General features: G+C 41.8%; 2 protein-coding genes across 2 annotated transcripts; both read right to left on the bottom strand. All coding sequences in view use genetic code 11, as the record gives it.

Moving 5' to 3' along the window:
- Window positions 1-120: 120 nt before the first annotated feature.
- On the bottom strand, window positions 121-3,211 carry EGR_04062 (hypothetical protein; the record flags this gene model as incomplete). Its single annotated transcript, XM_024493311.1, has 3 exons — window positions 121-717; window positions 819-1,328; window positions 1,736-3,211. The coding sequence occupies 3 exons, from the start codon at window positions 3,209-3,211 to the stop codon at window positions 121-123; spliced, it is 2,583 nt and encodes an 860-aa protein (XP_024352225.1).
- A 3,858-nt stretch (window positions 3,212-7,069) lies between these two features.
- On the bottom strand, window positions 7,070-12,895 carry EGR_04061 (hypothetical protein; the record flags this gene model as incomplete). The annotated part of the gene is made up of 7 exons (XM_024493310.1): window positions 7,070-7,234; window positions 7,901-8,047; window positions 10,216-10,243; window positions 11,048-11,124; window positions 12,723-12,769; window positions 12,812-12,852; window positions 12,885-12,895. 7 exons carry the CDS (start codon window positions 12,893-12,895, stop codon window positions 7,070-7,072), a joined length of 516 nt encoding a protein of 171 aa, XP_024352224.1.
- Between the last annotated feature and the right edge of the window lie 677 nt (window positions 12,896-13,572).

The following is a 13,572-nucleotide window of genomic DNA, read 5'->3' as shown; positions in this document are numbered from 1 at the left end:
TAAATCACAATCCTCACCACTTTTTCCAGTTTCATAATGCTCGACGCATTAAAAAGCAAGTGAAGAAGTAGTCGAAATCAGGCGCACATTTCGCGCAGAGCAGGCACAATAAGTACAAAACTAGACAAAACGGAGCAAAGGGTAGACACGGCTGGATAGGTAATCGTAATTTAAATGCACAGGATGAAAGCAGTTCTTTCGGGGGCAGTCTTCTGATTCGCTGTGCTTTGGCCGCTTCTCCGGTCTGGAAACTAGTATGTCACAGAAAACTTTGTTGTTGTTCGCCAGATGGTCCAACCGGTCCAGAGGGTCTACCGGTCCAATGTAGCTCGTCGACGGGTTCAGGGTTTTCGCAGCTGCGATCCACTGACGCGCGATTTCATAGACCTTAGCAGCCATCTTGTAGAGATCCTTGATCTCTGACTCCACAAAGGTCTTGCTCGTAACGTAACTATGCGTGGTTTGGAAAAATCCCTCTGGCCCCTCATTGTCTACCAGAGGGGAGAAGCGAGAGGAGATTACTGGTCCCATTCGATGGATGAATTGGCTTTTGAGGGAGGAGTAGAATTTGCGATGCGATTCAAGAGATGAACCTAGTGCGCTGCGTGGTGGAGGCCTGTTCATCGCCTTCAGGTTTATCCCAGCGTCACGCTGCAGCGCCCGCATTGCATAAAGCGTCGCCACACTCAAGAACCGATGGATGTTCGAATGAGCAACCTTCAATTGCAAAAAACAAACACCTCAACGTAAATCCAACAATCCACTGAATTGAATAGCTACTTTTCACTTGCCTGGAAATTCCAGTAATCTGAACTAACGCTGGGCATTTGAATAAGAGATGAGATGGAGGGTGAAAGAGGTGTTTTTACTTCGGTCTCCTTAAAACTACCGGCAGTACTACCACCGTCGCCGCGACCACCACGGCGACGACGCCGCTTCTTAACCGCAGCAAAGGCAGCACTCGTATTCGATTGACCGCTGTTTTCCACCATCAGTTCCTTCATAATGTGATCCAAAAAGACGGAGAGATTGCGTTGTAGAGTAATTATGAGGGCGTAGACATAGACCCATTCATAGGTGGAGTATAGATCCAACTGGAAGCCCGTTACCAGGTAATCCCACACCAGATGGTAGTAGAAGAAACAGATGTAGGATGTAAGATGGATGGGAATGGGCGAATTGCGTGGCGCAATGCGAGCCTCCACAAGCTCCAGAGCGAAAGTGGTCTCCACAGAAACCGCGTCGTCAAGAAGTTCGTTGAGTATGCCGAAAATACGCTCCATGTTGGATCGCTGGCGAGAGCGATTTAAGGTGTAGCATCGACATATCTGACCAGAAACGGGAAAAGAATAAATCAGACAAATAAGCAAAACGGTCTAGAGAAAAGAAATCCTCAAACAAGTATGAACTTAACATGGACTGCGATTCTGGTTAAAAAAAAACTTTACAAAAGCGGCTAAAAATGTAGTCAAAAAGACTGGCATGGTGGGAATAGATAACGGGATAGTAAAAACTAAAAATCCATTAATCTTTGCATTACGGATGAAACTCTAACAATAACGTCAACACACGTTCTAGTACTGTACGACATAAAAGGATAGCATAAGGCCCAAAAATTCAAAAATTACTGCTCAAACAACAACTGCTCAGGGTTTTAATAAACCTGTCCAAACTGGACTGAATTTTTAGGGGAGTTTTGTAAATCTGCCGCTGGAGAACAAATAGATCGACATACGGAGTAAATCTGCATGAAGACATGCTCAAAGAACGAGGCGTAAGGAGCAAGGTATTCGATATTATCGAGCATATAATCGCGAGTCCAGTCGCATTCAACAGACATCCATGACACCACAAAGTGCATACCCGGAGGCGACAGATCTAAGGCCTTCGAAAACCGCTCGTTTGCATTGAGTGGACACTTTAAAATAACTCCCATAAGAATCCCCAGTATACCCCTAGAAAGAACACAGGATTTCAAACAGGCATTCTCAACCTTCAGCGAATCCAGCGCCTCTGCTTTGTTGAAAAGGGAATGACAAAGATTATGTCCGATAGTATGAGCAAGCGAGCACAATTCATGCAGTAACACAGCATTAATGGAATTTTTAGCAATAAGGCTCCTCAATTCTTGAAGCACTTTAACTATCCGAGAGAACGCGCATTCCAGAAAGAAGAATACAGAAGATCTACTGAGACTCCGAGGAAATCTCTGAACAGTCGCAGTCAGATTAGCAAGTGTTAGGTAGGGCTCAAAGCCAGGAATTGAGAACTTCTCACTTCGAGGATTATCCTTCCCAGGTCCAGCATCTTTCCCACAATTGGCCGACTCAACCAAGAGCTTAGAGATCCCAATAATTTCGGTGGAAATCTCCTCAATTCTTTGGCAGACGCTATCGAACAACTCAGCGCTAATTGTAACCCGCCTTTGTGAAGGACTCTCGCCAAAAGTTACGGGCTCACCATAGCCAGGTATATCGACGTTATTAAAAGACTCTTCCAAATCGTTTTCGCCAAGAACAGACAGGAAAGGCGCAAATTTTTGTCCTAATTCCAACATGGAAATCGCCAGCCTCAATCGAATAGTTAAAGCGTCTACAACTTTGGACGGTTCGGATTTGTGTTCGGATAATTTTTTCCTTTCTTCCTGTAGCAGCTCAATTAAGTTTTCATTTGAAATTTCGTAATATGAGTTGACTGGATTATGATCAGGAAAGGAGAACTTTGTGTCAGTCATCAATGGAACACCGTTGGTGGTCGGACAGAAGTCTTCATCTTCGAAGGAAGGCAGAGTCAGCAATAAGCGGCGAAAAGACAGGATTATGCGGCGCAATGCTTCACAGAAAAGAGCTAGACGAGAATCCTCAATGATTGGAATACAGTGCATATACATGCAAGTGTAAACGGTTTGAACAAGAGAATCGCCGGTAAGCCAGTTGACAAGTAGCACAATCAACTCGTCAATAACACCCAGAAGGATTTCCAGATCGGAAAAACACCCAAGAGGAAGATCTCCACTCTCAATTGCATCATAAAGATAGACGATTCTTCTCTCCTTAGCCATCCCGGCATCCATGCTTGGGTTCATAATATCGATTGCAGACATTACATAACGTAAGTGGAAATTTTTTTCATGGGCGATTGCTCCGGGCTCGAGGCACAGCTTACAGCACTCGAAAAACTGTTCTGTTATATCCTTCTGTTCCACACTCATATTTGTACGAATCTTAGAGACGATACAACATCTGGTAACCTATAATCACATCAATTGTGTAATCCCCACCTACACACAGATTTAAAAGGCCCTCGTCGTTTATGACAATTTAGCCATATCATCGAGAAATGCAGTTAAGATGTATGACAAGTGTAAAAGTTTAGCAAAGTTGCACAAAAATTGTCAAAATTTATCGTAGTACTCTTGGACGAGGAGAACGCAATACTGTTAAGTGCAGGTACAGTTAACAATTAATTCTTCTTAGCTGTGATAAAGATTGGTTTTTGATGTCTGTTAGATGCCCAGCATAAACCAAATATCAGAGTTTTGGCTGTTGGCCTACTTTTTTCGATTTAATTGCCTAGCTTTTATGTAATTTGACTTCAAGGTCGACATAGGATGCAGACAATTGCGTTTTGATCAAACTCAGTATTGCATGCGTATTATTACCAACTGTTTAAATACTTGGTGCTGGTAGTATTTTGCTAGATTCAGAATAATATTTTTCTATATTGTAACGCCCTGAGACTTCTTTGAAAACGAGAGAAGACGTAATACTTGAGCAGAATGTGCTTTTTTAACCTACAGTAAACCTGTGGACTGCAGGCATGGCCCGATTACTGGATCAGTGATGCAACACCTTAGTGGGCCCTTTACTAAAACCTTTGGTTAAGCAAACAGTCAACGTGCTGCAACAAGTTTGTTAACAATAATCGTTCATATCATACGTATAGCCTAAATATGAGCTTAAGGAATCATTGCGCTACTTTTAACAAAACCCGTACATATGTAGATCCTCGCAGCTTTGCCAAAGTTGCATTAAGGCAAAGCAGTACTAAAGGTGACTTGTTGTTTGAGTACAAAGAGCTTGGGTGGCTGTGGCTGTGGCAAGAAGGTCGTGGGACAGGAAAATGAGTTGGAGACTGGAGGGTATAAAAAGCCGGATTCATTAAGTATGCGGTAAAGCAATCGCCGAATCACTCACATTAGTGCGTTCGCTTAACCTTACCACTTATTGCCACAAAGGGTCATGAAGCTCTCGAACCCAAGGATTCTAGACTATTTTATCTCACAAAATCAAGAACCGTCTAGCTAACATATGAGATAGCATTGCATTTGTCTTTCATGTTCTAAGGGGATTTTGGCTTCATCAGGCATTACTAGGATGTCATTGTTGGATAGGTAGCATTTCCACTAGAAATGAACTCCTAGAAGACATTGGTGTCTCTGCATGGTTACGATAAGGCATATTAATGCAAAAGCAAGTTTTATTAACAGCGCAGATGCTGTAGGTATAGCTATGCAGGTAGATCCATGTCACCAAGGGACGTATAATACACAGGGACTGACGCTCCCCGTAGTTAAATGTTCAATAAAACACACATCAAATCGCATGACGAATAATTCTAGGAAAGTAGACCCTAATATTCTACTAAATATGAAATTATGCAGATTTGAATAGGCCGTTTCCTCAGTTCAAGATCATTGGAACCGAAATAGTGTAGGCAACATCTCCAGTGCTCATAAAATTACCCTTTCATAAAAATACTCAAGATATTTTCTTGTTTTATGCAACAAAATTATTTGAAAAAGCTAATTAAATCTTTCAGTTGAATAGTACTTGTGTTTGTAAGAATCTCTCATATTAAATGAAACATTGCAGCATCCCCAGACATCCTTGAAGACGAAGCAAGACAGAATATGTATTGTCGACTTATAGAAGGGCTGAGAGGCTACTGACATAGGCCGAAGGCTATGCCGCCCAGCAATAGTATCAAGACGTAGTCTTAAGTACTCTCGAGTTGGCATAATTGATACCTTTATAGAGGTAAGATAGACAGCTGCGTTACAAACTTTTCCAGATTGTTCACGGCCCGTGTCGTTTCACTTGTTAATTCCTGCAGACCATGGCCCTAAGGTAGTTACCTAAGGTAAAAGTCAGTATCAGCCCCTCTACTAGGAGTCGTTACCGATTCTCTCATCAGAAGCATATGCACTTCTTCCGCTACGCCAAGGTTTTATCGCCCAGCAGTAAAAATGGGGATACTTGGCCTTTTAGATCGGATTCGTTTTCCACTGTCACCAATGTAGCACTCCCAAATATCCCTGAAGAGGAAGGAAGACATGTCACTAGGGCATAGCATGTATTGTCGACAAACGGCCGGGCTTGGAGGCTATCAGCATGGCCTGGAGGCCAGCTCACCCGATGAAGGTACGATGGCAGAGACCCTGATTAGTCCCTTTCCCAAAATCAAGTTAAACAAACAACCACCGTATCACAGTATTCTTGTCAAATTTTTCTAAAAAACACTCTTTTGTTAAAGCAAAAAATTACTTTTTTATTAAAGACACGAGTACAATGTTGTCAAAATGCGGCAACATAACAAGAGGATGGGTGAAGTTTTATCGTATCTGGAAGAGGCCTGCATTTCCACATCCGTAGTATTTTGCCATCAATGTAGATTGGAGTGAACTCAATTAAAGCTTATTTACATTTACAAAAGTAAGCAAAATTATCCCTTAGAATTTAAAAGCGCTTGCTGCTAATCTATATCAAAAAATTTAGCATAATATTGTGTTGCGCTATCACTTAGTAAGGAATTAAATTGGCCGGGTCTTTTCTTATTGCAGCAGATGATATCAATTAATCGTGTTAATTAAGTCCCAATTAATAGCCTGTCAAACTAATCACCCAGGTAAAAATCGTCCATGTTACTTTTGCAAACATTTTTTAAAATATATCACAGTCATTAGTGAGGTCGTCAACTTTCCTTCTCAGCGATTGAGTTTGTGGCTCAAACCCCTAAATAAATAATGTTATTTTAATTAGAGAATACCAAAAGAGTCCTTTAACATCTCTCCCAAAGTATTGTTCCAAAGTCCGCTTGAATTATCAAGGGCAGACAATGGGAAAAAGTAAACTTTCCTCGGAATTGCTGAAATTTGAAAGCTTGATGATTTAAAATTGACATGTATAATTCATTTTCTTTGCACAAATTGGTTTCTCTTTTAGTTTCCGACTCCAGTGCAAGTCAAAAATAAATTTTATAAGCCATGTTACGTAAATGTTTAATTTTTAAAGTAGTTTTAAGAGCTTGACAAACAACCTGTAAAATGACGCTAAATGACAAATGCCAGGTCTGCATAAATGGACAAATTAGGAAAAAAACGATTCCACTAATAATTCTGAATACTTCTTCCTTCTAAAGAGCCAAACTACTAATATCTTGCTCCTTTCTTGCTGATCCATTTCTTCTTTTTGTTCTGCACGATAATGTGGGTTACTGCTCACCGCGCCACCACGTCGACTGTCAACTTACGTTTACTTTTACCTTGGTAACAATGCACGTCTGTCAAGATACCGCTCCACACATCCGACCATAATTCGACTCGTACAAGCAGGTCCCATGCTCAGCATAACCCTCCTCCCCTGCCAGTTGCCTACGCTTTCTTTTTCTGGATAAGACTTATTATTATGATATGGCTTTATATACCGTCTTTTGAGAATGACCAAGTTCATTGTTCGGGAGTGTGCTATTTCTCCAACTTCCAATGCTATGAACCAATTATTTAGTGGAAAACAAAAACCACAAACAGGAAATGAGGCCAAAAAGTTCCTGTGCTTCCTTATAAATTTGGAGCATTTTAATGTATTCCAACATTTTTGTGGGATTCCACATTCAACATGTGGTCTCGACGTTTTTTACACTAGCGTAGTAAATACAAGCAAAACCTTTTACCTCACATATAAATTCAAAATACATTATTTTATTCGATAATTAACGTGAATTTACTTCACTGTCACATCTTGCGCTCTCAAGGTTTATTTGGAATGTTTGAATTAACAAACCAAACCGGTCACGATTTGAGTTGTTTCTTTTCCGCTTCTTTTTTATTGGTTTTGCTCCTAATTTTTAAATGATACCCCAGTAACATGTTAGGGTAAAAAAGGCTGTTGAAATTGGCAAATTCTGCCCCTGTTTTTACAACCCACTGGAACAAGTTTGTTACAAACAGATTTGACTAGATTTCATGCACAAATTTTGAGTGATATTTGTTTGATTATTAAACACTTAAGACGTAACTTTGCGTCTTTTTAAAAAGTGGACACGTTTCCTTGGATTTTCTAACTCAGTCTTATTAGCCCATAGTCACGTTCTGATAAACATTCCAAACCGCGTAGTAAGCACGTTCTGCCTATTTGAAGGTTCAATGAAGAAATTAACCTCCTTGAATAGGACTAAATAAACTTCTTTATTTTCTCTTACCACTGCAGTTCTTTCCACAACTTCTCCAAATTATTTCAACTAACGTAATTTTTAAACTTTCCTTGGGAAAAACAGGCTAGAAGGGGCAACAGCTATGGCATGATTCTCGGGCGGTGCGCAGCGGGCCACCTTGTGTCCATTAGCAGCATCCACGGTTCAGTGGCTCATTTGACTTAAAGCAATGGACCACCTACGCGACAATTATGCTTGGACTGCCGTTCATCCTAGTGTATACCCTAGTTAATTTTCTGATGGATGTGTTTTTCCTCATCAGAATTAAAGGCCCTCGACTGCATGCCGTCGCTGGACGCTAATGGAGTTACTTATTCTCTTCCACAGGCCATTTTCTTTCACTCCGAGAAGAACGATCCATGGATTACTTAACCCAGATGTTTATTTTAAAGGGGAAAGCATTTTCTACTTTAAATTTATACCTATCTTTTCGGAGAAACAATATGTATTCTCCCACATAGACTAGACCGACTTTCGCAGTTTTGAACAAGAGAGGATCAGTTGGATTAAGATGGGCGACTAAATTTTGCTGAGAGAAATCTGTACGTAAAGCTGTCTGCTGAGACTAAATAAGCAAATCGGTCCTTTTTGCCAAGATAACAAACAAATCTGGTGCGGCATGACCTGGTACTCTGCTAGAGATGAAACTAGCAGATGGACGAGATTTGGCGAGATCCTTGAGATACCTGAATCAAACACCAAATAGATCATTATAACTGTAAAAGTGAAGGATTTTACATCCTTCATCCTACTCCATCGTCTGTTGTTGTGTTGCACTTCTTTGTATCTCTGTTTCCATTGCTTCTCTCAATCAATCACTCACTCAGTTAGGTCGAGACCAAAAAATGAGAATACACCTCCATCTTCTACACTTTTTTAATGGGACTCGCTTCTTCAGCACATTATTTAAATATTCACTTTTGATATTGTGGCTTTCCGAACCTTCGCTGAATACGCTGAAGGTCTGAGAGGTTACCAGGTTGGTCCAAAGGCCATACCACAGAGCGTAGGTAGAATCTGCGGACGCCCGAGTAGTTCAACACGCACTTCGGAAAAACTTCTTTGCTTTCACACTGAGCCCTTCTTATCTTAAAGTTGGAGTCGCCATTTAATCGACCTACAATACTCTCCCAACCATTCAAATTCAAGTTCATTTATTCCTTTCCCACTTTTTTTCAAAAAGTCAATGTTGTAAGCGCCTCTTGGGCACATTTGTCTTGCTGTAACTCTGTAAAAACGTCTCTCTTGATGATTCATTTTTCAGTCGCCATTGGATTTGCCTCCCCATTCCCTCTCCATTGTTCGCAATTTTCAATTACTCCATTTGTACCCTATCACTAATTCCCCCACTGCTTCAAGACGCCCCAATCTACTCCACATCCTCTTTGTTTTTTGTTAGGGAATAAAGGCATGTACCCATTTGTTTACCATTGCGATTGGTCGTATATTTTCTTGGCACGGCCATTACCTTTACGGAAGACAGCGTTTTTATGACAATTTACAGTAACTTAATTACCAGACTATGGAGAAAACTGTGATGCTGGGAGGCTTTTCAGCTGGAAAAGTCCGAGTTCCTTAAAAGAACCCAGACACCGGTCTACTGAACCTACTTGAACCGAGAAGATGTAGTTAACAGCGTGCTGTTCACCGAAGTTTTCACCACCTCTTCACTCTTATAAACTCATTAGTGAGTGGAGGCCGCACGCATTGTTATGGACACCAACATAAATTCGAGGTAAGAGTAAGTGGCTATTATCAGGCACTCAAATCAAATGGTATGGAAGGGATTTCAAACTGGGAACTATCGCCAAATATGAACAGTTGCCCAAAAGTAGATGGTGGAGCAGTTTGAAAGTTAGTTCCCAAAATCTCTCCCATTGTCTTGTCCCTAAAATAGATCTCTGTTGGGCAGCCAAAAGAATGGATGGTGATATCGTCGTGGAAATTAAAGGGACGACCCGCTGTATATTTTAAGATTCCCATTACTTTTCAAACTACCTAGTAGTAAAACACTTATAGAATTAGTTTATTTTGGAGAAGAACTGTGAATCGGCGGCTAATACGGCCACACTTTCCCAAATCTGTGCTTGAAGCGATACGTATCTACAGCATCCGTGGACGATGACATCAACATGGAAATGGAAGGCACGAACTCATCAGAGCCCATTGTCACCAACATCCTCCCCACTCCGCTGTAATTGGACTCAGAAGCTGACCAATGGGTGTGAATGAGCAGTCGCGTCCCATGTGTGTGTCTTCAGCGGGATGAATGCGTGCGTGTGTATGTGCGTGTGTAGGGAGAGCACGGGCACGTGTACGCCTGGAAAGATAATTTTGCCCACCTCGCCACGCAGCCTCCATCCACTACTACTCGATGCAACTTCTTTGGACTCCGCACTCTGGATCGCGCCTCACCCACTTTTTCACGTGAGTTCATCCTCTCTCTCCCACACATACCTTTATGTGTGCGACACCTGAGAAGTGTTAGTGTAACCCTTCATACCTCGGGTCAAGGTCATGCTTATTCCCAATAATGCCGTGTTTATTATCGAGAAAAACTATCTTAATTTTTAGGAGTGATATTAACCAAATATGCGATAAAGTTGCCCCAAATCTTCACATCCGACCTCGATATTTAAGCATCCGATGCTTTGGTCGGGAATTTTTGTTAAAAAAACTCCAATTGGCTGCCGCACATTGAAGAAGCAACATCAAACGTCTTACCGGAAACAAATTTCCACGCACATTTTTACTTTGGAGAATAAAAAGTAATAATTTTTGTGGTGTTAATACCACGCAAGACCTCACCGCCACCGCCGAGTAAGGCCAGAGCAGGGCCAGAGGAGGGCGCACGATCACGGCAATCACCGCCGTGTTCCAGTTACGCAACAATGATTTTCGGGTTCACCAAAACTTCTCTTTATGAAAGGATTTTTTTGCTTATTCGGCAGACTTACTTTTCGTGTTGACAACGGGTGTATTTAGTCGTGCAAATCATGCCTTGATGAGGGCAGCCTATCGCTCCATCACGCATATAGTCTAAAGTGCCATCATTTGGCACGCAACAATTACGGGAGTTGTGCGCCTCCGGCTCTTGGACCACTCTCATTCCGATTCTTCCGATTGTATCCCCTTTAACTTCGCCACTAGGGTAGACGGAAGACTCTCTAGTCCGGAGATTTCCTCCTCCCTTCCCTTCCTGCCCTAATCCTCCACAAAATACCGTATAAAAGCTTCTAGTTTTTCCTCGTTTACAACGGTTCAACTCACTCCCCCTCTCTCTTATCTCAAAGCAAACAAGCCAACTTGTGTCTAAGCCTCATTTGCGCGCCATATGGAATAGTTATACAGACAGGTATCCGGACTGGGTACTTGTTCACCCATCTGTCAAACTTACGATAACTGCTTTTTGTGATCCATCAAATGTCCCACTCTCTCCCTGTGTGTGTCTTTTTTCCTCAAGGCTTCATCCACCACATTGCATAATTGTTGAGGGCAGTTAGTCCTTGTCCCTCCCCATCTGAGAAGTGAGCTTTTTTAATGCTTAAATGCCTACCGAGTTGTAAGGTACTTCAGTTTAAATAACGAGCGAACATAAATGTTTTTATTCCCCCAACTTTCTTCACCAAGTGTCTAAACCAAATCATTATTAATTATGCAGGATTTACATTCTCCGATTAGATTACTTGATTAATTGATCAAGGTTAAAATTGTAAATTTGGGGTTATTTTCATTGGGCTATTTCATCATTACCTCTGATGACCCACTCCACCTTCGAGACTACTCAATTAGTAGAAATAAGTAGTGCTAAGGGGCAACCAGTTTGGCTTTTCACCTTTAAATACAACTGCAACTGTCTTTCCAGATTCAGTGTAAATAAGCTCTGGCCCACGGTCACAGTCGAAGGACAAAGGACATGGCAGCACCACTGGCAATAGTAATTATGGGCTTTTGGAACCCCTGGGAATAGGTGGGGGGAGTGAGAGAGGAGCAATATCTCCACCATAGCTTCTCCTATTCTCATATTACTTGTAACAAATAATTGCGGTTGCCTTGATGGACGATAAGCTTTGAGAGACGAATAAAAACTACATTGGTTAAGCGGTTTTCCCCACCTCCTCCTTCTCCTCCTCCTACTCTTTCTCTCTCCTTTAATGCGGCCTTATTGCCAAGCGAACGGCAAAATTGCCTTCTCTAATGTAATTGTTGATCATAAGGATGTTGTTACGCCCTGAAAGCTTGCTACTTGACACACTTTCTGCAACTCTTCAATAGTAGATATATAAGTTAGGGAAATTTTACTTCACCACTAGGCCAAAATGCCTCCAAAACATGAAGGTCTACAATTATTTCCAGTCAGGCGTTAAAGTAACAAGAAAAGTCCGCGCCTAGGATAATAACCGCGAACAAATTGCCGTTTTTATCACTTAGAAGGTGTCTGGTTCAATCAATTGTAGGTTCATTTATTAACAAAGTATGAAAAAAGTCGCTTCGCATTCCTCCTTGATTGACAGAGTAGAGACGTCTCATATGGGAAATTTTAATGCTTTTCCTCCCTGCTAATCTCCATTGGGCTTAGTACTGGTGAAGCCAGATCTGTGAAGTTGCGTATTTTTTGGTTCATGGCTTAGAGAGCGCGCCTGATTTACATTATGATAGAGGAAAAAAGAGTTTAATTCTCCACAAATGTTGAAGATTGTTCGTGATGTTAGCCATTTATAGCACTCCAACACTTCCCTAAAGACATAGTACTCGGGCAGAATATGTATTGTTAACGTGTAGAAGGTCTGGAGATTACCGGCATAGCCCGGAGGCCAGGCCGCTCAGTGGAGGCAAAGTGGTGGAGCCCCTATGCGGCCTCTTGCCAAAACAGGGAGTTTGATAACCAACCAAGGTATTCCGCATTTATGTAAAGGGGTTCAGCACTTCCCCCTTCCATCTCTGCTTTCTTCCCCTGGAATGAGAAGAGTGGTCTAAAGAGCGCTGGATGTGTACAGGTAATCAGGAATTAAAGGGGGTCGGAGGTCATTTCCTCCTCAGGGGTCAATATTGTTTGACCGGTCCTGTGGGATAGCCGCATCCCACCCAAAAGGTACAATCAACCAAACCCGCGTAACAATCAGTTTCCTCCGTCTCCGTTCCAAAGTTTCCTTATCCTTTAATTTATTCTCTAAAAGCGATTTCAAAACTGCACTTTCGGAGGATGGGATGGGCTGATTGTTAACAATTACCTGCTTTGCCACAGTATTCAGCATTTTCAGGGTAATCATCACTTCGGCTAGAAAAAAGGGAAGTATTTAGAAGGCGCCTTCTTTATTACCTGCATTAATTAACTTTGTGAAGGCTCCAAACAACTTGACGCTATTCAGTCCATAAAGGTGGATGACTATTACTTTGCCAACATATCTTCAAGTGACAGTCATTTAAGTCCTGCCATAAATTTTCTCAGATCCTAAATAATAAATTTTAAAGGAACTCACTTGTTACTTTGAATGGTTCATAGCGCTTGTAAGGCTGAGTTGTGTCAAGAGGCACCTAAATCACAAACAGTTGTCCCAACTCCTGACCAACTTGACAAGCTGCTCTCTGTCTCAGCACACCCAAATCGGTGCCTGTACTACTAACCGCCGAGAAGTGAGGTGAAGTGCAAGATCAGGTGGTAAAATGTGTCTAATTAAATTAACCTTCCAACCTCTGCGTGTTAGGGGTGGTGGTTCAGACGCAGGGAAGGTACTTATACTAGGGGAAACTCCTAAAGTACCTCTCATAATCGCTCCTCAGACAGTGGTGCGGTAGGAAACCGCATCTGTTTCCCTCGGACATTGAATAATTCCCTATTTTACTGTCTTAATTACAGGCTAGAGCATAATAGCCGGCGCCTTGCGTTTAACATAAAGCCTCTTTGTGCCTCTAAAGGCAAAGATGAATTTGTCCATTCTGGATTTCATCTGTACGGTGAATTAGTGTGCTTCAGGCTCAGCAGGCACACCGCTTTCTTCTGCTTTCGGGCCTTTATCTCGACTGTAAATCTCATCACAGCAACTAATCACTGGGGTCTAAAATTAACCGTACACCAGCAGC

The sequence above is a fragment of the Echinococcus granulosus genome (genome assembly GCF_000524195.1).
Source record: "Echinococcus granulosus chromosome Unknown EG_S00024, whole genome shotgun sequence".
Classification (NCBI taxonomy): Eukaryota; Metazoa; Platyhelminthes; class Cestoda; order Cyclophyllidea; family Taeniidae; genus Echinococcus; species Echinococcus granulosus.
This window is presented reverse-complemented; position numbering and strand designations above follow the sequence as displayed.